This window comes from Balaenoptera musculus, chromosome 19 (genome assembly GCF_009873245.2).
Source record: "Balaenoptera musculus isolate JJ_BM4_2016_0621 chromosome 19, mBalMus1.pri.v3, whole genome shotgun sequence".
Classification (NCBI taxonomy): Eukaryota; Metazoa; Chordata; class Mammalia; order Artiodactyla; family Balaenopteridae; genus Balaenoptera; species Balaenoptera musculus.
The window spans coordinates 11,401,781-11,429,380 of NC_045803.1; the positions used below are offsets into that span (position 1 = coordinate 11,401,781).

Below are 27,600 nucleotides of genomic sequence, written 5' to 3' on the forward strand. Positions count from 1 at the left end.
ACCACTGCAATGAGAAGCCCGCGCACTGCAACAAAGACCCAATACAGCCAAAAATAAATAAAAATAAAGTTATGAAAAAAAGTAGAAAGGCGGGGCTGGTGGAACTGTTAAATGTCTTGATTGTGGTGATGTAATATGATAGTAAGCATTTGCCAAAACACAGAATGATCCACCAGTCTATTTTACTGTATATAAATTATTCCTTAATAATAAAAGAACATGAGCATATAGGATCCTCATAGATGCCTTTTATCTCACTGAAGAATTTTTATCATGGATACTGAGTTCTGTCAATTGCCTTCTGTGAACCTAGGATGATCATATATTTGATGAAAAGAATCCAGACATAGAGTACATACCGAACACATAGGAAGCTCAAGAACAGACAGACCTAACTTAATACACAGTATAGAAATCATAATACTTGTTGCCCCTGGAGGTGGGAATGACAAGAATAGTACACAAGGAAACATTCTGGTTTAATAGAAATATGGTATATATTGATCTTGGTGATGATTACACAAGTAGATACATTTGTCAAAATTCATGAAACTGTAAACTTACTTATGCATGTGGCTGCATGCGAATCACATCTCCATAAAGAACTGTTAGCATAGAAAAGTGCTGGCCACAACCTGGTGAACCGACTTCTGGACCCACTAATGGGTTACAACCTTCAGCTTGATAAGCACTAGTTCACAGGACCTGCAGTGTTGGGGAAATGAGCCCAAATGTCTTATTTAATCCTCCAAGCCTTGAAGAATTCCTCCTTCTACGATTTTATAAAAATTTTTAGAAAGGAACTGAAAGAAAATTTCAAAAGTGACTGTTCTCCTTTTTACTCATTTAACATTACTGGACACCTGCAGTGTGTTAGGCGCTGAAGAGGCAGAGTGGACTTGGCCGTCAACAAAGTCCCAGCCCTCCGAGAGCTTCTATTCTGGTGGAAGAGACTTGGGCATTTCTGTCTTAGTACTTTTGGTTACCTTCAGCTCAGACTCATCCTTCTTAAGCCTCTCTTCTCTGTCGTATCTGCTAAATGTCAAGGTTCTGAATGAAGTTCTTATGTCTCCACTCTTATGAGCCTTCTCTGCTGTGTGGTCGCCCAACCACACAGACATGTCGAGCTCTGGCAGAAATACTCTTTTATCAAACAGATGTTTTGTCTTCTATGACAGGACTATTTCAGCACCCGTTTGAGGTATTAAACCGTGTAATTTTATAGAGCTTCTTTGCTGTATGTATTCTCTGATGAGGGACAGTCCTTGTCACCCTCATCCCCAGCATGGACTCGCTGATGAATTATAAGACTTGAGCTCCAACTGAAGCCTTTCCCACACTCCTCACATTTGTATGGTTTTTCCCCAGTGTGGACTCTCTGATGGGCTTGAAGGTATGAGCTCCAACTGAAGACCTTACCACATTCCTCACACTTATATGGTTTCTCTCCAGTGTGGACCCTCTGGTGGGCTTGAAGGTATGATCTCTGCCTGAAGCGCTTACCACACACATCGCATCGGTATGGCTTCTCTCCTGTGTGGACTCCACGGTGAGCCAGAAAATTTGAGGCCCGACAGAAGCCCTTCCCACACTCCTCACACTGGTAGGGTTTCTCTCCAGTGTGACACCTCTGATGGGCCTGAAGCTGTGAGCCCACACTGAAGCCTTTCCCACACTCTGCACACTGGTATGGTTTCTCGCCGGTATGGACTCTTTGATGCACTTGAAGGCTTGAGAACTGACTGAAGGCCTTCCCGCACTTCTCACATTTATAGGGTTTCTCTCCCGTGTGGATTCGACAATGAACGTTAAGATCTGAACTCCGGCTGAAGCCCTTCCCACATGTACCACATTTGTATGGTTTTTCTCCAGTGTGGCCTCTTTGATGGGCCAGAAGATTTGAGGCCTGACTGAAACCTTTCCCACACTCCTCGCACTTATAGGGTTTTTCTCCTGTATGGACTCTAAAATGAATGTTAAAATCTGAGCTACGACTAAAGCCCTTTCCACATGCATCACACTGATATGGTTTCTCACCACTATGGCCTCTCTGATGGTCCAGAAGATTTGAGGCCCGACAGAAGCCCTTGCCACACTCCTCACATTTGTATGGTTTCTCTCCCGTGTGGCTTATCTGATGGGCTTGAAGGTGGGAACCCACACTGAAGCTTTTCCCACACTCCTCACACTTAAAGGGTTTCTCACCTGTGTGTATTCTACAATGGATGTTCAGGTGTGAGCTGTAACTAAAGCCCTTGCCACAGGCCTCACATTTGTAGGGTTTCTCCCCAGTGTGGATTCGCTGATGAGCCTGTAGGCGTGAACGCCAACTGAAGCCCTTCCCACACTCTTCACATTTATAAGGTTTCTTTCCCGTGTGGGCTCTCTGATGGATGTGAAGATAGGAGCGCTGACTGAAGCCCAGTCCACACTCCTCACATTTATAGGGTTTCTCCAACGTGTGGGCTATGGGAGGAGCTTGACAATGTGAGCTTTTCCCGACGTTCCTCCCACACTCCTCAAATCTGTGTGGATCCTCTCCAGTGGGGACTCTCTGATGATGGTGAAGATATGACTTCTGACTGAAACCCTTACACGACATATCATGTTTGTTCAATCTTGTTCTACTGTGGACTCTCTGATGGGCTTGAAGACTTGAAAGCCGACGGAAGGCGTTTTCACATTTTTCACACTTGTAGGGCTTCTCTCCTACGTGGGCTGTCTGGTTCATTTGAAGGTGAGAGTCCCGTATGAAACCTTTCTCACACTCCACCCCTCTGTAGGGTTTTTCTCCAGTGTGGTCTCTGCGGTGAACTTGAAGATGTGAAGTCTGATTGAAGTCTTTACCAAACTCCTCATCTTTATTGAGTGTGCCACCTTGTTTTTCCATCTGAGAGCCAGTTCCTTGAATATTTCCCATGGAATCTTGACACCCAGTTAATTCCTTTGTAACCTGTTGCCAGATTTGTGAGCAGAAAAGCTCTTCATGTGGCAGATACCTTAATCCAACTTCTTGAAGAGTCTCCATGCCATTTAGATTCTTGTCTCCTAAATGGATAAAGAGAATTTAGAGATGGGGCGTGTGAGTGCTTTGCTCAGAGATGTCAAGGTTATAAACTTAGGCCCACATGCTAAGGCTTTACTGAACCTCGAAAAGCTTCTGTTTTTCTTTAACATCATGTATCATGTTCTCTGATTTACATGTCTCCAGACACCAAGAGGTGGTCCACCAGGCTGTCATTCACTACACATTAGTGTAATCCATTTAGAATCATAGTAAGTTTCATAGGTGAGATATAAATTAGAAATCTGATGGCTACAGAGCAAAAAAATACCTCCTAGGGAATGTTTACAAAGACAAAGCTGTACCTTACTCAAAGCTTTATCTTCTTTGCTGTAGCAGGTGGCTAATAAACAGCTTCCACATAATTCTGCCTACTGCATGCACATCTGACCAAAATGCTCAAAATGTCTAGTAAGACCCTTAGACAGATTATCAGAGGATGTCCCCAGGCAACATTGAAAAACCTCTGCTTTATTTTAATGGAAGTTTACTCCAATGGAAGGAGACTTTGAGGCAATGAATAAGTTGGAAAGATACATGTCTGGGAGAAATACCTTATCACCTAAGGCCCTAAAGTTCAGAGTAGAAGCAGAGAGTGGTTCTTTGCCTCCTGCTGGGAAATATCCTTCAGGAAGACAAACGGGCTGTAAACTTTACTTTCCCTGGCCACAGAGCCAGGTCTTTCCCAACACTGAAAGGGTTAGCTGGAAAAAAAATCAAAGCCAAGTTTTGGAATTAGTATGTTACTGTAATAACATACATCATTCTAAAACCTCATAACATTAAAGTTCCTACAACCACCAGGGGTAAAAAAAAAAGAATGAAAAATTAGAAGGTTATCTTTTACAACAGAGCAAGAACTCGCGAGGAGGAAATAAATAGGGCATAATACAGAGTCTCGAAATCAACATTGGACCGGAAGAGTTACGTTCTCCTTAGAACGCTATTCCACCGATTAGCCATATAGCTTGCTACTAACTTCTTTTCAGGTGTCTTTTCAAATAACACCTTATCAGTGAGGCCTCTTTTACCATACAATATCATATAGTAAATTCTCCCTATCCATTCTACACGCCTGGCAATCTCCATTTGCCTTACCCTGTTTTGTTTTTACACAGCACATATTCCTATCTGTCATACTACATACGTCCTTAATCTTTTTCATTTTATGTCATCTCCCACTTGAATGCGATACCCATGAGGACAAGCATTTTGTATTATTCACTGGTTGATCACCACTCCCAGAACCCTGTCTGATACAGTCAGTGTTCAATAAGTACACGTTGAATGGATAAATAAATCCCAGTTTGACATCTCTGTGAGAGTTAGAGCCATGTTACAAAAGTAAAAGAGCTTTTTCAAGTAAGTTACCCGTAACAGGAAAGAAAGTGGAAACAGCCATGTTGTTGGGAAGCTGAAAGGCTTCACTAGATGCAGGGTTAACATACGTGGATGTTGCTGATGAGAAAATCATGATGATCACAAAATCAGGGAATTCCCTGGTGGTCCAGTGGTTAGGACACCACACACTCACTGCCAAGGGCCCAGGCTTGATCCCTGATCGGGGAACTAAGATCTCACAAGCCACGTGGTGTGGCCAAAAAAAAAAAAAAAAAAAAAAAATCATGGCAAAAATCACTCAGAAGGCCAAAAAAAAAAAAGCACAGGGTATAAAAATGGCCATGGGGCCTATGGATTGCCTGCTTCTGAAATTTTTATACTCTCTTTCTGTATGTGTAAAATTTTTCCTTTTTCAAGTAGGAGTCAATATTTAAACCACTCCCCCCTACCCCATGGCCAAGGGAAAAAGTTGTTTTTGAAACCAGATTATAAAATTGATGGGCATATGGGATATCATAAGCCACCTTCAATAATGGGATTTTATTCTGAATCAGTAAGAAGCTACAAGAGGTTCTGAGCAGAGAAATGACAAGATTTGAATTTAAACGAGTCACTCTGAGTGGAGAATTAACTGTGAATGAGCAAAGCAGAAGAGAGAGCATTACAAAGACTGAGGCAGTAATCCACAGTCTAGGTGCTGACTTGGACCAGAGTCACAGCTGTGGAGGCAACAAGAAGCAGGACAGACTCAGGGTCACACGGCTCTCACCCGAGGAGCGATGGCTCTGGGTTGCTATCTTTATCATCCAAAGCTTTTCTTCTCTCTTTAACTGGGATATTACATCTGGTGTGAACGATTGATGCCCTGCAAAAAAGGCAAGGACAAACATTTAAAATCAATATGTTAGAGGCCCAAACTAAGAAAAACTGTGGTTCCCACTGCACTGTCTTCAGGACATCAAAAGCAGTGGTTTCCTAACTTTTAATTATGACCCATGGGAGGAAATACATTTTATGCAAAAACCTAGGATAGGCAGACATAAGTATAAATTACAGGAAAACATTATTTTCATCGCACCCTTTTCACCATTTCTCACACTATTCTTGGCAACGGGCCACAGTTTTTACTGAAACGTGCAGTTATTGCCAAGGGCTCTGATATCTTCTACCCTATTTTATTTCGATTCCCTAAAGAGTGTCATGACCTACTAATTGGAGACGACCACAATTTGAAAAGCCAGAAAACATACAGCAGTCATGCGGTCAATTAACAGTTCGTTTACAAACACACTTTGGCCTGGGGAGAAAGACTAGAAAACGCCATCTCTGTGTCTCATGCTGATTAGAAAACCGGAAACCAGTTCAAGAGCTCCAAAGCCCTGCCCATTCAAGGACACGTAAATAAATACCACAGGGGCTGATCCGATGTTCAGTCCCAGAGTGCCCTTCCTCACCCACTGAGACCAGGTTCCGGAAGTTCTCCAGCATCACTTCCTGGTACAGCTGCTTCTGGGCAGAGTCCAGCAGCCCCAGCTCCTCCTCCGTGAAGACCACGGCCACGTCCTTGAAGGTCACCGCCTCCTACGACATCAAACACACTCCACCTGAACCTTGCAACGCAGGTCCCCTGGAGAAAGGGCAGCACTGAGAAAAGTGGGGATGATGTGTACGAAGTGGTTCCAGATTCTGGGACCAGAGTCAATTTTACCATAACATAGTTAAACATTCCCCATAACGCATTTACGTTTTAGATTTTCTTCTTTTCACAATAAATGAGAAGAACAACTTTTTACATAGATTTTTGCTTCCCATCCAATTATTTTCTTAGGATAAGTTCCAAAGAGTAAAAACTGCAATGTCAAAGAATAGGCAGCTTCAAAATAATTATGTACAACAGCAGATTTTCTTTTCAACTTTTCCCCTATTTTATCCTCCTCCAAGAGTATATAAGTATCCCTGATTCTCTAAACCATTCACATTGAATATAACCATATTTTTAAATCCTAGGCAATCTTATCAGTAAAAAAACAACTTATTTGGATTACCTGTACTTATTTATAATTAATACGCTCATCATATTTTCACATATTTACTAGCCATCTTCATTTTTTTCTTCAGAACCTTGCCTGTTAATGTTCTTTGCTCATACTCCAATTGGGGTTTTATCTTAGGATTCTGTAAAATTCCTATTCGAGATTTTAAGTTTTTTTTTTTTTTTAGGGTGTGTATTATAAATATTTTCACCCACATTCTGCTATCGTTCTTTTTTTTTTTTTTTTTTTATTCACACACACACACACTGTATTTTATTTTTACAAGACATAAATAGACTGACACCAAGCATTGTACATGGATGACCACAACATAAGCAACAATGATTTCTGCTATCGTTCTTGAACAGCTTTGGGTACAGCATGCTTTCGCATCCTTGGCACTCCTGACGTTTGAGGGCAGATGACTCTTTGTTGGGGGTGGGGCAGGGGCTGCTGAGTTCCCTGTAGGATGTTTAGCAGCATCCCTGGCTTCTACACACTAGATATCAGCAGCACTCCCAAGCTGTGACACTAAAAATGTTTCCAGCTGTTACCTGAGGGTAAGATCGCCCATAATTAAGAATCACTCGTATACAGCATTGTTTTAACTTTTCGTACAAAGACTGTGTTCAGCGCCAGAGCCCTGCACATCCAGTGCCCTATGTGAGCAACAGGGGTCATGGAGAAGAAGGGGCCGCTGAGAGGGATCTATGGTAGGGACAGTATCATCTATGGAGTCTTCCACCCACCAGGACAACTAGGCACCCCACAGAATAGGTTAAGTCCCAGGTGGAGAATTCTTTTCCCTTGTCTCTCTTTATCCAAGTAAAAATCCTAGGAGTCTTTTTTGGATCGGTTGGATCTTTGTTTTCCTATGTGAACTTGAGCAGTTTTCATAAATTCTACAATCCTGTTCCTTTGTCATTAAAATGCAGAGGAGACCAAGTTCGGCCTCATAAGGTTGGTCTGAGACTAAATGCAGTTAAGAAATGAAGTCTCTGTACAGGTCCTTTTGTACTTTTAAAATTAAGTATATTAGTACTTTGAAAAAATTCATTAATATGTTAATAAAAAATATAAATCAATAAATAAAACATGCACATGATATGATTCAGACATGGGTAAGAAACAATCTAGCTTTCTTACATGAAAATATCTAATAATATTTTCTCTGTACGAAGCGTTAGTTAGATCCTGGTACACTCTGCCATTTTGGAATATTCTACATACAAAATACCCGAGGTACTGCATAGCAAATGTACTTTGTCAATTTAGAGTACCTAGAACATTAAGACCAAAGAATGGCAAATTCTTCCAAATTCCCTTTTGAGGAAATTGGTTGTATTAGGAAAACTGTTATTACAGTGTTTTGTTTTGTTTTTTAAATTTATTTTTATTTATTTATTTTTTGCTGTGTTGGGTCTTCGTTGCTGCGTGTGGGCTTTCTCTAGTTGCGGCGAGCAGGGGCTACTCTTTGTTGCGGTGCACGGGCTTCTCACTGCCATGGCTTCTTATTGCGGAGCACAGGCTCTAGGCGCGCGGGCTCCAGTAGTTGTGGCATGCAGGCTCAGCAGTTGTGGCTCACAGGCTCTAGAGCACAGGCTCAGTAGTTGCAGCGCATGGGCTTAGTTGCTCCGCGGCATGTGGGATCTTCCCAGACCAGGGATCGAACCCGTGTCCCCTGCACTGGCAGGTGGATTCTTAACCACTGTGCCACCAGGGAAGCCCCTACAGTGTTCTTTAAAATGGTAAAAATTCTAAACTACCTAAATGTCCATGAATGGGGAAAAGTTATGAGACACACACACCCCGCCACACACACACAATGTACACAAATTCAAGGGAATATGATGTTGCCATTAAAGATGTGGGATATATAATATCAATTAGAAAAGGTATAATTTGAGAGGTTTATACTACAGGAATTAAAAATATACAGTTATGAACACATATGAGGAAAAGAACATGGGAAAATGAAGACAGTTTTGTAAGGGAAACAGTAATAACGTGAGAGATTTTTTTCGTTGCTATTGACTTTTTCTGTTCTACTCTTATTTGTGAAATTACAAAAGGTGATAAAACAACAAAAATAAATCAAACAAAAATAAAAAGTAGGGATCATTCGGCCCTCTTCTTGGGAAGAGTTTCCCAAACGCCTACTGTTCTCTTTAATCTTTCCCAAGAAAGAGAAATAGGATGTGTCTTATCACTGAGAAATGAGGTGACAAGTTAACACCTAGAAGGGCAAGCCCAACTCACCTTGAACTTGGTCATTTTGCCCTCCTCCTTCTGGGGAAGCGCTGAGTCTTGGGCAGGCACAACGGGGGAAGGAGAAAAAAGCCGTCAGAGTCTGGCCAAGGGTGTCACTGACCCACATGGCTGCTTACTGTGAAGCAGCAACAGTGCCGCTTCCTCAGGGTGGCCTGATGCGCAAAGCCTGGGCTGGATTCCAGATGCTACTCACCCCTTCAGCCAAGAGCCCCTGGGCAGTGAACGAGCCACCCAACCACACACAGTGGCCCTCATACAACTTCATGTAGCTCTCAGGGTATGATTCTGATTCTGGGGAGGGCGGAAATTGAGAGTAAAGTACCCAGGTTAAGAGAGTAATTTCTGGGGCCAAATGTCTAGGTTTATGAAACTGTGACGTATTAGCTGTGAAATCTTAGACAAATTATTAGTATCTCTGTGCTTCAATTCTTCCTTCTGTAAAAATGGAGGGATTAACAACGGCTATCTCATAGGATTGTTGTAAGAATTAAATAAGTAGGCAGAAAGTTCAAAGAACACTTTCAGGGCACCTTATTTCTCAGTAGCAGCAGAAAGCAGGTAATATTCAGTAACATAAAACTTGTCCTCACAAATAGCTTCAATGGAGCCTTAAAAGGCTGTTGCTTTGTTGTATGAAAATCACCTTTAGCCTCTGCAATATCTGTTATTCTCTCTTGGTTTGTCATATTTAATTTGATGCCTTTGCGGTATTATTTAAGATTACATTGATTTTTTTTTTCCTGTGTAAAATATACATCACATAAAATTTTCCATTTTAACCATTTTTTAGGTGTAGAGTTCGTTAGGTGCGTTCATATTGTTGTGAATCATCACCACTAACAATCTCCACAACTTTTTCACCATCCCAAACTGAAACTCTGTACCTATTAAACACTAACTCTCTGTTCCCTTTCCCCTCGGTCCCGGGTAACCACTATTCTACTTTCTCTATGAATCTGATATTGTGGATGACGGCTTTTTCAAAGATGTAAGACCTTGATAATTTGACTTTGTTAACAGTAGGGCCTTAAAAACACTCTTATCATGGAGATGAAGAAAAATTAATAGAATCCTGTGATTTAACAGTAAGTTAGTCAACATGCCACTTAAATTAACAAGCTAATCATAGTAATGATAAAAACAACAAAAACGGCAATGTTTAACATTACATAAGCACTAAGTACGTGTTAGGGACCTTGAGAAGCACTTGGCACGCATTGTTCCACTAAGGTACCTCCCACACACCTGTGAAGAAGCTAGGGGTGTACTAGCCGTGTGACTCCAGTCTGATCACCTCCACCTCTGTGCCTCTCCTCAACTATAACAAGGAGAGAAAAAGAATGTCAGTCCTAGGGTTACTGTGGTGGATGAATGAGCTAAATGCCCTTGGCATTGTACCTGGCATTTTACCAAGTTCTTAATAAATGATGACGATGACAACCGTTGTTCCCACGTAACAGATGAGGAAGCCGAGGCTTGGTGAGGTCAAGGGGCAGGGGCGGAACCTGAATCCAGCTCTCACAAAGAAGCCAGTCTTCTAGATCTTGTCTCTCTGCTGCTTCTAAAGAAAAAAATAAACAGATGGGAGTCTGAGGTCTCATGCAGAGAGAAACGAGAGCTTGAGAGCTAGGGATAAAAGACTGACATAGAAACAGGGAGAGGACTCTGAAGCCAGAGGATCTGCTTGAAGGAGATGAGAACAGGGTTGGGAAGGGTGTAGACTCTGGAATCAGACCCCCAGTATTTGAATCCTGGCACCTCCAACTTGCTACTACTTAGTCCCAAGGTCTGATCTGTAAATTAGGGATGGTTATAATAATAACAATAATTATTATAATTATATAATTATAATACAATATATTATATAGATATATCGTATAATATATCTATATAATAATATAATTATATATAATATAGTAATATAATTGTAATAATACCAACCTTATAGGAAGGTTAGTCAGTCTAAGTGACTCTACATAAAACATGTGGAACAGTATCTGGCCGCTTAAACATTCACTAGGGCTGCTTTACATGAAATAGTCAAGGAAGCTCTGCCTTGGGGTGGCTGCAACTGCATACGGCTTGATGAGCAGACGTGGGCAGGATTCCAGACGCCACTTACGCCTTCAACCGAGAGCCCCGGTGCAGTGAACGACCTGCCCAACCACACACAGTGGCCCTCATACAAGTTCTCGTAGCTGTCAGAGTATGATTCTGATTCTGGGGAGTGTGCAAATTGAGAGTAAAATATCCAGATTAAGAGATTAGTATTAGTTAATTATCAGTTCATTAATTACTTATTAGTTTATTATTATTAGCTAGTCCTACTCCAGATAGAAGAACCCTGTATGGAAAAGGGCAGTGTAAAACTTTCCAATCTTAGAAGAGATACCCTTGCAGGATTTGGAATTCACCTTGTTCTGACTCTGTATTTGTCCAGTGACTTCTGCTCAGTAAGAAGTGTTTTACAGGGAGATCTTTCCACTACCTCTGTGGAAAGGGGATCATCAGTAAATCACTGTTTTGGGATTAATACTAACTCAGCTTTACATCCCAAGCACCTAAAGCAGTGCCTGTAACACAGTGATCACTTAGCAGTCAGTGTCAATGTCAGTGTCCTGACACATGAGCCCCCCCATACAGGTTCATTCCAGCAGAGGCACATAAAAAGACTAGACTAGTTGGTCAAAGGTTTCTTTGAGAGGCAAAATTCTGAGGCTGGTCCCACTTGGGAGGATTTGGAGAGCGGGGGTTTTATTTCCAAGTTTTTCTTCTAGGTCTTCCACTATATTTGCAAGATCAAGGTCATCTTTGGAAGGAAAAGGGCCTCTGGATTTTTAATACTATCTTAGGAAGGTGATTCCCACTCTTCAAAGTCAATGTCTAAAGAGACTCCTGTTACAAAATCCACAGTGTGTGTCCATCAAAACACTGAGAATGACAACTATTTAATTGCCTGCATGATTAGCACTAGACAGGATAACCTGTTAACTCTTCATTAAAAAATGAGTGTATTAATTCAATGAACATTTATGGAAATCAGACTAAAAGATACGACTACTCAAGTTCACAGTCTAGTGATTAGGAAACCAGCAATCGCCCTGCACATTGCTAAGTACCAGGGTAGTGAACTGGGTACTTTAGAAGCACAAGTCATGGGCCTTGGGGTCCACACTTGTTTGGAGCAGGTTCTACATCAATGTGGCTTGATCTGAGCCCTGGAGGATGACTGAGTTCTATTAGCCAGAGAGAAGCAGAATCTCTGAAAAACCTCAAGAGAACAAATGTTACGACTGTAAGTGAACACAAACAAGAGGCAGAAAAAGCTGGGCAGGAAGGCAGGATTCAAACCATGACGGGTGTCCCAGTTTACCGGCAAGTCAGCAGGAAAGCAGCAAAGGAAGGGAGAGTCAGAAGATTCCTTTGGTGTTGGAAACAGATCACTCTCCCAGCAGATGGGAGATCTGAGGGGAAGGGGCTGGGGCCAGGGAGACTGGTACCAGGGCCACACCAAGAATCACGTCCTTCTTTATTTGAATGTCACCTCCTCAGACAGTTCCTCCCTACAGAGAATTTCAATCTCCTAATGACATCCCAACACTTCTGACACCCCATCCCTGCTTAATTCTTTTCTCTTTAGCACGTATCACTCTTTAACATCCTACTAGGTATTTTGCTCATTTACATTCATCACATCTGTCCCGCAAGGAGTTTTGTTTCTTGCTGTGTCCCCAATACCTAGGATGCTGCCGCAGGCACTTGCCAGGAACTCAACAAAGATTCACAGAATGACTGCTGGAATGAAGAACTGAAAGACGCACCATGTAGATCAGGGCCTCGTGATTTATCTCCCCAATCATTCATTCAAAATATACTTACTGAGAGCCTGCTCTGTGCCAGCCAAGGAGCCTAGATCTGAAAGATACAGCAGTGAACAAAGCAGGCAAAGACCTTGATCTCATGGAGCTGATAGTATAATGGGGTACAAGGGCAGTAACACACTGATATTATAGTGAGAGATGCTTTTAAGAAGAATAAGGCAGGGTAAAGGTATAGGAAGAGGTGGAAGGAGGGGCTGGTACAGATTAAGTTTTTGTCATGGAAGGCTTCTCTCACCTTTGAGCAGAGACCTGAACTAAGGCAGACAGAGCCATGCAGGTATATGATATCTGAAGGACGAGTAATTAAGCCAGAGGGAAACAGAAAATATTTTTTGTTAAAAAGTCCTGAGTCAGTTCTCACTACCAGTGCGTCTCAAATTTTAATGTTCCATGAATCAACTGGGGACCCTGCCAAGACAGAGGGCAAATCAGGAGATAAAGGATGGGGACGAAGAATCTACATTTCTACTAAGATGCCAGGTGATGATACTGCTGGTCCCTGGATCACAATTTGAGTAGCATCAGTCAAAAACAGCCCTCTTGGGACTTCCCTGGTGGTGCAGTGGTTAAGAATCCGCCTGCCAATGCAGGGGACACGGGTTCGAGCCCTGGTCCGGGAAGATCCCACATGCCGAGGAGCAACTAAGCCCATGTGCCCCAACTACTGAGGCTGCGCTCTAGAGCCTGCGAGCCACAACTACTGAGCCTGCGTGCCACAACTACTGAGCCCGCGCGCCTAGAGCCCGTGCTGCACAACACGAGAAGCCACCGCAATGAGCCCATGCACCGCAATGAAGACTAGCCCCCACTCACCACAACTAGAGAAAGCCCGCGCGCAGCAACGAAGACCCAACACAGCCAAAAATAAATAAATAAATAAATTTATTTTAAAAAAAATGCTCAGACCTTATCCAAAACTAACTAAATCAGAATCTGTGGAGGTGGGTTGCTGATAGCTGCATTTTTGCCCCCCTCCCACCATCCCAGGCTATGATTTCATTGTCCAGTCAGGACACTGCACCAGGCAATGAACCCCAGGCAAAATGACACCGAGGCCTATGCCCTTGACCAATATGCAGTGGTTCTCAAACTCTGGTGTGCATCTCTATTTTAAGGCCTAAATTCCAAGCGCTACCAAGACATCTCTGAGCCTCACAGGGCCCAGAAGGCCCAGCCGTGAGTTCCTCTGCTCTCTCCAGATACGGCCCTTTCCCCTGGGAAGAGGTGCCCCATCCAGCTAGTTCCCCTATGGATTAACCATGTTTTTAGATTCTGTATTAGCTGTTTGACATCTGTGATTACTAACCTCTTCCTAAGTCTGTTGAATCACAAGGCCAGACTGTCGACCACAGTTATTTACACATTCCCTGCAAGCCAGTTTTCGAGGGCACAAGAGGGTCATAATATAATCCGCCCAATCACTGCCCTCTGACCTGACTGTTCTCACTTAGTGCCCAACAGGGGATGTCTCCACCTAGTTCCTTCCCGCCACTATAGTCACAAAGGCACGGTCCTCTCTCCCTGCTCCCCGACCCCTGCATGTGACAGGATTCGTGTGGCCCTTGGTGGCATGCTGTGTCTCTTGTTCCTGGGGGACTTGTAAGTACTAAAACCTTTCTTTCTCAATCACCTCTCCACGTTGTATTCGGTCACCTTTATAAATGAAGACCTGACACAATTCACTCCATCAGCTGGACCAGCCTCACCCACTGAGTCCTCAGCCTAACAGGTTTCATCTCTGTGCCAGCTGGGAAATTGTTCAAAGAAGCCTATCACGTCCTCCTGCCGGAAGCAAGGTCACCCTACCCTCTGTTCACTGCCGAGCCTGCCTCCCAGAGCCCCAGCTGCTTCATTCTAGTCCCGAGTGCAGCCCTGGGTGGCCCGGCATAGCAGGCAGCGTCCTCCTCCCGCAGGCTGTGAGTATGTGACAAATAAACTGCTGCCAATCGCAGCTGGCCGGTGTGGTCATCTCATACTGTTTAGGACAAGGATTTCTCCTTCCTAAACCAGGTGAAAAGGAAGTGACTGGAACAGCATCAGAATCATCCAGAGAGCTAATAAAGAACACAGAAGCCTAGACTCATTGAAATAGTAAAAGGACTGGGTCTTTATAGTTTTTGCCAGGTTCCCCAGGTGATTCTAATATGACCAAAGTCTGGGAACCACTGCACTATCCTATTCTGCCTCTCAAGGAGTTATCTGAGCTGCCCAAGAAGAGCCGGGAAGCCCAGAGTAGGGCTAGGCCTGGCACTCAGGCTTCCTGATGACCAGCTCCCTGCTCCTCTCCATTGTAAGATGCCCTTGGGGGTCTAAGAGGCAAGAGTAACTTGTAAATGCCCCATGGACGCAAATCCTCAGAGGGAAAAGGGAGGCTTCCATTTAAAGCAGTGCTGTCCAACAGAAATACAATGCAAGCTACGTGGGTAATTTAAATGTTTCTAGCAGCTACATTAAAAAATGTAAAAAGAAGTGAGCTTAATTTTAACAATATATTTTATTTAACCCAACATATCCAAAATATTACTACTTCAACCTGCAATCAATATAAAAATTATTGAGATCTTTTACATTCCTTTTCAGTGCTTGAAATCCCTTGTGTGTCTGACACTTACAGTACATCTCAGCACCAGCCACATCTCAAGAGCTCAATGGTCTCATGTGGCCAATGGCTACGATACTGGCTGGTGCAGACTTAGACCTTTTTAAAGCAATAGAGACCATATAACCATCCCCCAGGGACTCACTAGGTGCAAAAGACAGCCAATTATGTTAGTTGTAAGTTTCAACAATGGTTATTACTGAAAATATTCATTTTTGTTCAACTGTATGGTAGAATTGAAGTATTAAAAGAATAAGGTAGGGGAAAACAGAATACCCTAAAATATGCTTTGCCCTTTTAATAACTCACTGCATTTTTCATATTGCATACTCCCCTGTAATAAATAAAGGACAACTCTAGTCTGTAATACATAGAGGAGGTACTATGTGCCAGGCACTATTTCAAGCACTTTCCATATCATATCCTCTTTAATCTTCACAAAAACTTTAGGAGGTAGGCATTAATTTTGTGGTAGGTATTAATATTGTGACGTAAGAAAACTTAGGCACAGACAAGTTAAGTAAGTTGCCCAAGGTCATCCAGTCACAAAGTGCTGGAGCCATGTTTCAAACCCAGCGGCTGAGGTTTGATCCTGGCTCTGCCCCTTGCTGACTGTGCAACCAGGTCATTTATTCAATTGTCTACAACTGTTTCTTCCCTTTATTTATTTATTTGGCCATGCCGCGCAGCTTGCTGGATCTTAGTTCCCCGACCAGGGATCGAACCCACGCCCTCAGCAGTGAAAGTGTGGAGTCCTAACCACTAGACTGCCAGGGAATTCCCTGCTTCTTCCTTTTAAAAATGAGAATAATGATAGCACTGTGATGAAAGAAAAATGAGTCAGTGCACATACAGCATTGGAAATTCACTGAGTCACAAAAGGTGCCCAACAAATGTCAGCTATTCTCATCATCTCCATCATGTTCCCTACGTATTAAACAAAAAATTGAACATTAACATCGACTGGAAAACAAACTTATGGTTACCAAAGGGGAAGGGGGGGAAAAATTAGGAGCTTGGGATAAATATATTCATGCTACTATGTATAAAATATATCACCAACAAGGACCTACTGTACAGCTCAGGGAACTATACTCAGTTTCTAGTAATAACTTATAATGGAAAAGAATATGAAAAAGAATATATACATATATGTATAATTGAATAACCTTGCTGTACACCAGAAACTAACACAACATTGTATATCAACTATACTTCAATTAAAAAAAGAAAAAAAAAAGGATGGATTCTTTTTAAATGTATATATACACACATGTATTACTGAATCACTGTGCTGTACACCTGAAACTAACATGACACTGTAAATCGACTATACTTCAATTTTTTAAAAGAATTCATTCGTTTCCAAGGAAATTTGTTTTAGAGCATGACGATACTAGGCATGATCATACATTAACTTTTGAACGCTCTGAAAAAGTTGGGTGGATTCTACATCTCCCCAAAAGTAAGTGAGGTATCAGACAAGGCATATGGTTATAGACTGTCGTTCTATTTTTGTTCTCTAATCACAGGCTGTAGCCCTTTTGGGCAGCTGCATGAATCACACTTACTGAACAACTCCTCTCTGCCGACCCCGTGCTGGGCACTCCGAGAAGAATATGACCAGATCCATGAATCAGAGGACCCTGTAGCCTAACAGGAGAGAGAGATGAAACTGAGAGTTACATGCCCTATGGCAAGTGCAACTCCAAAGGAGCAAAGGAAATTCATCATTTTCCTTCCATAACTGCAACTCTTTCTAACTTTTTCATATAAATAACATTCTCCTAGTTGCCATGTGTGAAAACCTTAGAGTTGCTGTTAATACCTGTTATGGGCTGAATTGTGACCCCTCCAGCCCCAAACTCATACATTAAACTCCTAATCTCCAGGACCTCAGAATGTGATTGTATTTGGAGATGGGCATTTAAAGAGGTGACTAAGTTAAAATGAGGTCATTAGGGTGGGCCCTAAATCAATCTGACTGGTGTCCTTCTAAGAGGAAATTCGGACACAAACAGGGACAGCAGGGACATGCACACACACACAAAGGAAAGACCGGGAGGACACAGCAAGAAGGCGGCCATCTACAAGCCAAGGAGAGAGGCCTCAGAAGAAATGAAACCTGCTGATACCTTGAGCTTGGACTCCCAGCTCCAGAACTGTAAGAAAATTAATTTCTGTTGTTTAAGCCACCCAGGCTGTAATAGCTTGTTCCAGCAGCCTCAGCAAACTAATACAATCTCCCCTCCCTTGGTCTTTGTACATAAACAACTTATAATAATTAATTTTTAAGTCCTACTAACTCAACATCTGGGTTTGCTTTAAAATACTCAATGGGAAAAATGTGTGCATGGGGAGAGGGAGATGCAACAAGATTAGTAAGAACTGAAGCAGGGTGACTGCTACACAGGAATTCATTACATTGATATTATACTTTGGGTTGTCTGGAAATTTCCAGAATTAAGAGTTAAGGATATGGGGCTTCCCTGGTGGCACAGTGGTTAAGAATCTGCCTGCCAATGCAGGGGACACGGGTTCAAGCCCTGGTCCATGAGGATCACACATGCCGCGGAGAAACTAAGCCTGTGAGCCACAACTACTGAGTCTGTGCTCTAGAGCCCACGAGCCACAACTACTGAGCCCATGCACCACAACTACTGAAGTCCATGTGCCTAGAGCCCGTGCTATGCAACAAGAGAAGCCACCACAATGTAAAGCCCACGAACCGCAACTAGAGAAAGCCTGTGCGCAGCAACGAAGACCCAACACAGCCAAAAATAAATAAATTAATTTACAAAAATAAAGAGTTAAGGATATGAATAATCTGATAACAATTTTGTATAACATAAATACACACTGAAAACTGATAAACAGAAATGCACTGAAATGTTAATAATCATCTATATCCTATATATCTATGTCCTATATATGCCATACATATACTATACGTTATAACATATACATCTATATTGGTAATTCTTAATGTTTTTCATTACATCATATCTCTACATTTTCTGAATTCTCTACAATGAATGTGCATTTCTTGTATAATCGGAATATAAACTATAAATATTACTTAAAATAAGATTAAATGAGAATGCTTTCCATTTTTTTTAATGTATTTACTTTTATTATTTATTTTATTTTTGGCTGCGTTGGGTCTTTGTTGCTGTGCGTGGGCTTTCTCTAGTTGAGGCGAGTGGGGGCTACTCTTCATTGCGGTGTGCGGGCTTCTCATTGCGGTGGCTTCTCCTGTTGCACAGCACGGGCTCTAGGCACGCGGGCTCAGTAGTTGTGGCTCACGGGCTCTAGAGCGCAGGCTCAGTGGTCGTGGCGCATGGGCTTAGTTGCTCCACGGCATGTGGGATCCTCCCGGACCAGGGCTCAAACCCATGTCCTCTGCTTTGGTAGGCGGATTCGTAACCACTGCGCCACCAGGGAAGCCCTCACATTTTTATAAAGACACCCAAACTCACTAACCCTGTTTTCAAATCCTCTACAATAAAATTCCAACCTACCTCCACAACTTGATGCCAAATGCCTACTCTGCAGCCAGTTTCCTATGGTTGAATATTTCGATAGACTGTCTTTCTATTTTGTTTCCTAATTCCAATTTGGGGATTTTAAACTAGGGGACCAAGGATATCCAAAGATATAAGGAACGCAAGTCCTAGACTCAAATCCCACTGCTCTTAAGTGACTTATGCTCTCTCTATCTCCATTTCGTCATCTGAAATAGAGGTAATAAAAGTATTCACTTCATAGGGCCTGGTGAAGGTTAAATGTACTAATTTTTATAAAGCCCTTAGGATGAGACTTAGGACTCAATGTTTAACTATTTTGATTACCACTCATGCCCTGTACACGATCTACATATTTTCACAATTATTTAACAGTAACTGAACGCTTCTGTAGCAGAAATATTTACTAATGAATAAAATACCTTCTACCACTGGAACAGAAAAGGAAGATGCTAAGTCCTGCCACGGTGGGGCTCTGCTACCAGAAGCCCTGGGCTCACTCCTCTCTTTTCTACAGCCCCCCTTTTCAGATGCCAGGGCAGGAGAAGGAAAGGAGGCGGGGAGATACGACTTTGTAGTCCTGGGAAAACTACAGCGGGTATCTGTGGGTGACCCACATTTTCTTTAAAAACGGGTCAGAAGTCGTCCAGGCACAGCCTCCTTTCCGGCAGGGATCAGAAAGAAGAGCCAGTGGCATTTCGAGGAGCTTCCACCGAAAGCGATGCTTTTCTGATTATCATATCATTAACATTAACAGCTGACACCTTGCCACACGCCTGATCTGTCCCAAACATTTCTCTTGTATAAGGCAGGTACTCGTAATATCCCTTTTTACAGAAAAGGAAACCAAGGCACAGAAAGATTAAATTCTCATCCAACCTTATGTCGCTAGGAAGTAACAGAGCGTGTGGAAAGAAGGTGCTTGGGGGAGGCGGGTTGGAAGGCAAAGAGCCCGGGAGACAAACTGCCGATTTCGGTCCGCCTACAATCCGAGGACTTGCGAACCGCCGCAAACGCAGAGAATCGGGCCAGGGGAAGGAAAGCGGCTGCCCCCGCCCCTCCACCCCGCCTTCTGCCGCAGGTCGCGGCTTTTCTGCCCTGTGACCGAGGACCGAGGCCGGCTGATCCCAGGACCAGATCAGAAAAGTTAAAAGGAACCGCAGGCTCCCAAAGATCACTCACCTCCCTGAGAGAACCGAAGGCCGCAATCGCAATCTCCTGAAGCGGAAATACCTCCGACTACGCGGAGCTCCTGGACTACATTTCCCAGCATCCCCGAGAGGAACAAGAGCCGCTGCCCCGCCCCCCGGGGCGAAAGTGCCGACTCCAACATCGACGGCCTGAATCGAATTTCCCAGAATCCACGAAAGGAGCGGCTTCGTATTCTCGCCCTCCGGTATCCAAAATGCCTCCAAACACGCACAGCACTGGATTGTACTCTATTTCCCCAGCGACGCGATGAACACATCCGCGCTTTCCTGGAGCGGAAGTGCCCCAATCACAGGAAGCGTCCAGACTACACGTCCCAGAATCCTCTGTAGGGCTGAGCTTCCCGCCTGTCTGCAATTTTATTTTTGAATCAGCAGGTGGAGTCTTGGGGCGCTTGTAGAACTTGGCTTGCGTTTTCTTTTTCTCATTGTTCCCTGACAGAAATTGGAAATATAAATGGAAAAGTAAATGGAAAATAATTATAAAGGCGTGCTATGCGTGAGGTAAAAATAGAGATCGTAAAAGGGACGGGCTGAGCTATAATGAACAATCTTCTTTACTACCTGGACCTGGAGTCACCTTTGACCAAGAACCCATAAAAAGGAGGTGCAACCAATGGGAGATGAAAGAGAAGCAGCAAAATTCTCCGCTTTTCCTTTACTTTGGTTTTCTTGCATTGTTAGGGAATTGGAGAAAATATTACAGTATTTAATACCACCCTACATAATATTTCGGAAAAGTTATTCTTTGAGTTCCAATTAAGAAATCACACCATGTAATTCGTATTCCTTTTTAACGGAAATATAATTGATATATAACATTGTGTAAGTTTAAGGTATACAACATGTTGATTTGATACATTTATTTATTGCAATATGATTACCATCTTAGTGTTAGCTAACACGTCTATCACCTCACCTAATTTTCATGTCTTTTTTGTGGTCAGAATTAGGGTCTAGTCCCTTAGCAACTTTGAAGTTTATAATACAGTAGTATTGACTATAATCACTATGCCGTCCATTAGCTCTCCAGGACTTATTTATCTCCTAGTTCCAAATCTGTACCCTTAAACAACGTATCCCATTTCCCCAACCCCCAACGTGTAATATCCATCATTCTACTCTCTGTATTTATGAGTTCGCCTTAAGATTCAACATATAAGTGATATCATACAGTATCCCTTTGTCTGAATTAATCTCACTTAGCATAATCCCCTCAAGGTCCACCTACGTTGTTGCAAATATCAGCGTTTCCTTCTTTCTCATGGCTGAATAAATACCATTGTATATATGCCACAACTCCCTTATCCAGTCATCTGTTCACAAACACTCAGGTTGTTTCCATACTGTGAATAATGCTGAAATAAACATGGGAGTGCATATCCCTCTTCAAATTCCTATTTTCATTTACTTTGAATATATACCCAGAAGTAGAATTGCTGTATCATATGGTAATTCCATTTTTAATTTTTCAAGGAAACTCTATACTGTTTTCCATAATGGATACACCAATTTACATTCCCACCAACGGTGTACAAGGGTTCCCTTATCTCCACATCTTCACCAACACTTGTTATCTCTTGTCTTCCTGATGATAGTCATTCTAACAGGTGTGAGGTGATATCTTATTGAGATTTTGATTTGTATTTCCATGCTGATTAGTGATGTTGAGCATCTTTTATGTACCTGTTAGCCATTTGTATTTCTTCTCTGGAAAAATGTCTATTTAATTCTTATGCCCTTTTTAAAAACAATGGACTGTTTGGGTTTTTTGGCTATTGAGTTGTATGAGTTCTTTACATATTTTGGATGTTAACCCCTTATCTGATATATGCTTTGAAAATATTTTCTCCCATTCCATAAGTTGCCTTTTCATTTTTAAAAGTATTTCTTTTCCTGTACAGAAGCTTTTCAGTTTGATGTAGTCCCACTTGTTGATTTTTACTTTTGTTGCTTGTGCTTTTTGTGTCATATCCAAAAAATAATTGCCTGGTCCAATGTCAAAGAATTTTTTCCCTGTGTTTTCTTTTAGAAGTTTTATGGCATCAGGTCTTACATTTAAGTCTTTAATCCATTTCAAGATAATTTTTGTGAGTGGTTTAAGATAGAGGTCAAATTTCATTTTTCTGCATGTGGTTATCCGTTTTTTGAAGAGGCTATAATTTTCCTATTGAGTGTTCTTGACTCCCTTGTCAAGTATTAGTTGACTGTATATGCAGGGGCTTATTTCTGGGCTCTTGATTCCGTTCCATTGGTCTATGTGTCTAAATTTATGTCAGGACTACACTGTTTTAATTACTATATCTTTGTAGTATAGTTTGAAATTAGGAAGTGTGATGCTTCTGGCTTTGCTCTTCTTTCTTCTGATAGCTTTGGCTATTAGGGGTCTTTTGTGGTTCCACACAAAGTTTTAGAATTTTTTTTTCTATTTCTGTGAAATATGCCATTGGAATTTTGATGGGGATTGCATTGAATCTATAGATGGCTTTGGGTAGTAGGAACATTCTAATGATATTAATTCTTCTGGTCCAAGTACACAGGATATTTTTCTGTTTATTTGTGTCTTCAATTTCTTCCATCAAAGTCTTATCATTTTCAGTATACAAGTCTTTCATCTCCTTATTTAAATTTATTCCTAAGTATTTTATTGTTTTGATGATATTGTGAATGGAATTATTTTATTTCTTTTTTAGACACTTTGTTGTTACTGTATAAAAAAGCAACTGATTTTTGCACGTTAATTTTGTATTGTTCAACTTTACAGAATTCGTTGATCAGTTCTAACAGTTTTGGGGTGTAGTCTTTAGGATTTTCTATATGTATAAAAGCATATCATCTGCAAACAAAGGCAATTTTATTTCTTCCTCTCTGATTTGGATGCCTTTTAATTTCTTTATATTTTCTGATTGTTCTGCTGGGACTTCCAGTACTATGTTGAGTAGCAGTGGTGAGAGGGCACCCTTGTTTTGTTCCTGTTCTTAGAGGAAAAGCTTTCAACCTTTAACCATTGAGTATTATGTTAGCTCTGGGTATGATGTATATGGCTTCTATTATGTTGAGATATGTTCCATCTATACCAATTTGTTGAGAGTTTTTATCATGAAAGGATGTTGTATTGTCAAATGCTTTTTCTGCATCTCTTTAGATGGTCCTGTGATTTTTATCTTTCATACTGTTAATGTGATGTAATGTGGTACACACTGCATATTTTTACAAAATATTTATTTATTTTGGCTGTGCCAGGTCTTAGTTGTGGCACACGGGATCTTCGTTGTGGTATGCAGACTTCTTACTTGTGGCATGCATGCGGGATCTAGTTCCCTGACCAGAGATTGAACTCGGGCCCCCTGCATTGGGAGCGCAGAGTACTACCCACTGGACCACCAGGGAAGTCCCCACATTGTGTATGTTCAACCATCCTTGTATCCCAAGGAAAAATCCCACTTGGTCATAGTGTATGATCCTTTTAATATGCCGTTGAATTCAGTTTGCTGATATTTTGTTGAGAATTTTTGCATCTATGTTCATCAAGGATATTGGTCTGTAGTTTTCTTTTCTTGTAGTGTCCTTATCTGGCTTTGGTATCAGGGTATTTCTAGGCTTGTAAAATGAGTTTGGGAGTGATCCTTCCTTTTTAATTTTTGGAAGAGTTTGAGAAATATTGGTGTTCATTCTTCATTAAATGTTTGGTAGAATTCACTAGTGAAACCATCTGGTCCTGAGCTTTTCTGTGTTGGGTGGTTTTTGATTACTGATTCCAACTCCTTACTTGTTAGCAGTCTAATTAGATTTTCTATTCCTTTCTGACTTGGTCTTTGTCGGTTGTGTTTCTAGAAATCTATCCTTTTCTTCTGGGTTATCCAATTTGTTTGCATGTAATTATTCATACTAGTCATTTATGATTCTATGTATTTCTGTGGTATCAGTTGTAAGGTCTCTGCTGTCATTTCTGATTTTATTTATTTGAGTACTTTTTTTTCTTCATCTAGCAAAAGTTTATCAATTTTATTTATCTTTTAAAAACAGCTCTTAGCTTTATTGATCTTTTCTATTGTTTTTTCTAGTCTCTATTCCATTTATTTCTGCTCTTTGTTTTTTCCTTCCTTTTGCTAACTTTGGGCTTAGTTTGTTCTTCTTTTTCTAGTTTCTCCTGGTGTAAAGTTCAGTTATTTATTTGAGATCTTTTTATTTTCTTAATATAGGTGTTTATTACTAATAACTTCCCTCATAGAATTGTGTTTGCAGCATCCCTTTAGGTTTTGGCATATTGTGTTTCCATTTTCATTCATTTCAAGATATTTTTTGATTTCCTTTTTAATTTCTTCTTTGATCCAGCAGTTGTTCAAAAGTGTGCTGTTTAATTTCCACATATTTGTAGATTTTCCATCGTTCCTCCTGTTATTGACGTCTAGTTTCATACCATTGTGGTTGGAAGAGATACTTGATATAATTTCACTCATATGATTCAAGTTCAACATTTCCTTGTTGAACTATTCATTCAAACAGAAAATCAACAAGGAAATGTTGAACTTGAATCATACATTAGACCAAATGAACCCAACATACATATATAGAACATTCCACCCAACAGTAACAGAATACACATTATTCTCAAGAGCACACAGAACAGTCTCCAAGATAGATCATATAATAGGCCACAAAGTAAATCTTAGAAAATCTAAGAAGAGTGAAATCATTCATTAACAAATTATAGTAGCTATAGCTTTTTTTTTAATTGGGTCTTTATTTTTCCCCTCAGTCTATATGTCTGAGGAGGAGACCACACACGCTGGGGTCTTTCTTTCAGTATATACATATATATTTTTTAAAACTTTCATTTTTTTAAATTTTTATTTATTTATTTATTTATTGGCTGCGCCGGGTCTTTGTTGCTGCGTGCAGGCTTTCTCTAGTTGCAGTGAGCGGGGGCTACGTTTCATTGCAGTGTGCGGGCTTCTCTTCTCATTGCGGTGGCTTCTCTTGTTGCGGAGCACAGGCTCTAGGCACACGGGCTTCAGTAGTTGTGAGTCGCAGGCCCTAGAACGCAGGCTCAGTATTTGTGGCACAAGGGCTTAGTTGCTCCATGGCATGTGAGATCTTCCCAGACCAGGGCACGAACCTGTGTGCCCTGCATTGGCAGGCGGATTCTTAACCACTTTGCCACCAGGGAAGTCCCTATAGTTATTTTTAATACTCCTGTCCTTTAACCTTTATACTATAGTTAAGTGGTTAACACACTACCATACTACAGTACTAGAGATTCTGAATTTGTACATTTATCTTTGCCAGTGTGTTGTATACTTTCATATTTTCATGTTACTAATTAGCACTGTTTCATTTCAGCTTGAAGAACTCCTTTCAGCATTTTGTGAAGCAGGTCTAGCGGTGATGAATTACCTCCATTTTTGTTTGGGAAAGTATTTCTCCTTCATTTCTGAAAGATAACATTGTCAGAGTATCCTTGGTTTGCAGCTTTTTTCTCTCAGCCTTTCACAGAGGTAAAGTGCCTCTTTATCACATCATATTAAGGATGTACAATCAACAGGATGTATCACTGTTGAGGTTGACCTTGACCATCTAGATGAGGTAGGGTTTGTCAGGTTTCTCTATTATAAAATTTCTCTTTTTCCCCCTTTCCATATTGTGCTTTTTGGAAAAAAGTTACTACGCATAGCCCACACTGAGAAAATGAGGAGTTATGGTCCACCTCCTTGAGGGCAGAGTAGCTACATAAATTATTTAGGAATATTTCATAATTTTAATGCTAGTATAAACAGTGTTTTTACTTTCAATTTCTGATTCTGTGTTTATTTCTCCTTTCAATTTTTGCTTCATGTGTCTTGGAGCTCTGTTGCTAGGTGCACACATAGGACTGATATGTCTTCTTAGTGAATAGGTCCTCTATAATTGTGTAATATCCCACTTTATCCCTAGTGATTTTCCTTGTTCTAAAGTCTAAGATTGTCTGATATTAATGTAACCACAGCAGTTATATTTTTCCTTTATTTTTTATTTTTATTTTTTAAAATTTATTTATTTATTTATTTATGGCTGTGTTGGGTCTTCGTTTCTGTGCTAGGGCTTTCTCTAGTTGTGGCAAGCGGAGGCCACTCTTCATCGCGGTGCGCGGGCCTCTCACTATCGCAGCCTCTCTTGTTGTGGAGCACAGGCTCCAGACGCGCAGGCTCAGTAATTGTGGCTCATGGGCCCAGTTGCTCTGCGGCATGTGGGATCTTCCCAGACCAGGGCTCGAACCCGTGTCCCCTGCATTGGCAGGCAGATTCTCAACCACTGCGCCACCAGGGAAGCCCTATTTTTCCTTTCTAATTGTGATAAAATTTACATAACATAAAATTTACTATTTTACCCATTTTTAAGTGTACCACTCAGTAGTGTTAAGTATATTCACACTGTTGTGTAACCACAACGACTACCCATCTCCAACTTTTTCATCATCCCATACTGAAACTGTACCCATTAAACAATAACTTTCCATTTTCCCTCCCCTAACCTCTGGTAACTGCTGTTCTACTTCTGTATCAATGTATTTGACTATTCTGAGTACGTCGTGTACTTCCACATTCATATTATTAACCAGAATTCAATATTTACTTATAATAATTTTCTTTTGAGGTAAAACTTACATACAATGAAATGCACAAATCTAAAGTAAACATTTACTAAGTTCTGACTAATGCATTCATTGGTATAAGCCAAATCTCTATCAGGATATAGAACATTACTACCAGCCCACAAAGTTCTCTCATGCCCTTCTCATCAATCCTCACTCCAATTCCACAGGAAGCAACTACTGCTCTCGTTTTCCACCACAGATTACTTTTGCCTGTTTTAGAACATCATAGAAATTGAATCAAAGTGCATACACTCTTTTGATTAATGTATCTTTCACTCAATATATTTTAGATTCATCCATGTTGTTGTATATATATTCTAAGTTCATTCCTTTTTACTGATGAATAGCAGCCCATTGAATGAATAAACCAGTTTGTTTATCCATTCTCTTAAGGATGGACAGCTGTGCTGTTTCCAGGTTTGGGCTATTAGAAATAAAGCAGTGATTGAGCAATCTTGTACAGATCTTTGGGAGAACATATGTTTACTTTCCACTTAAATATTTGACTTGAATTGCTTGGTAAGGGTATGTCTGCATGGTAAATGTTAACAGGGTTAGTTTCATAAGAACATGCCAGACCCTTTTCCAAAATAATTGCAACATTTGACACTCCACCAAAAACATGTGAGATTTATAAATGCTCCAGACAACATTGGTGTTGTCAGTCTTTATAACTTTAGCCATTCTGGTGGGTGTGTAAGGGTATCTCATTGCAATTTTAATTTGGATTTTTCTGGTGTTTAATGAACACCTTTTATGTGTCTATTAGCAATTTGCATATTATTTGGTGCACTCTCTATTGTAATAACTCCATTTTTAAAATATATTTATTTATTTATTTTTGGCTGCATCAGGTCTTTGTTGCTGCGTGCAGGCTTTCTCTAGTTGTGGCAAGCAGGGGCTACTCTTCATCGCGGTGTGCGGGCTTCTCATTGCAGTGGCTTCTCTTATTGTGGAGCACAGGCTCTAGGCGTGCAGGCTTCAGTAGTTTTGGTGCACCGGCTCAGTAGTTGTGACTCGCGGGCTCCAGAGCACAGGCTCAGTA

General features: G+C 41.2%; 1 protein-coding gene across 14 annotated transcripts in view; it reads right to left on the reverse strand.

The window, feature by feature from the left end:
• Positions 1–425: 425 nt before the first annotated feature.
• The window catches only part of ZNF45 (zinc finger protein 45), a 31,287-nt gene continuing 4,112 nt past the window's right edge, over positions 426–27,600 (reverse strand). The window contains exons 2-9 of one of the 14 annotated variants that reach the window (XM_036832362.1): positions 19,896–20,356; positions 16,761–16,842; positions 10,120–10,270; positions 9,955–10,027; positions 8,698–8,744; positions 5,815–5,986; positions 5,175–5,270; positions 427–3,048 (exon numbers count right to left, since the gene is read on the reverse strand). In XM_036832362.1, the coding sequence (XP_036688257.1) occupies positions 1,220–3,048; positions 5,175–5,270; positions 5,815–5,986; positions 8,698–8,712 (2,112 nt within the window). In that variant the 5' untranslated portion in view covers positions 8,713–8,744; positions 9,955–10,027; positions 10,120–10,270; positions 16,761–16,842; positions 19,896–20,356 and the 3' untranslated portion in view covers positions 427–1,219. Of the gene's footprint in view, positions 3,049–5,174; positions 5,271–5,814; positions 6,050–8,697; positions 10,271–16,760; positions 16,843–19,895; positions 20,357–27,600 lie in introns of those variants that run through there. The other 13 variants (XM_036832359.1, XM_036832357.1, XM_036832360.1 and 10 more) reach the window with 13 other exon arrangements.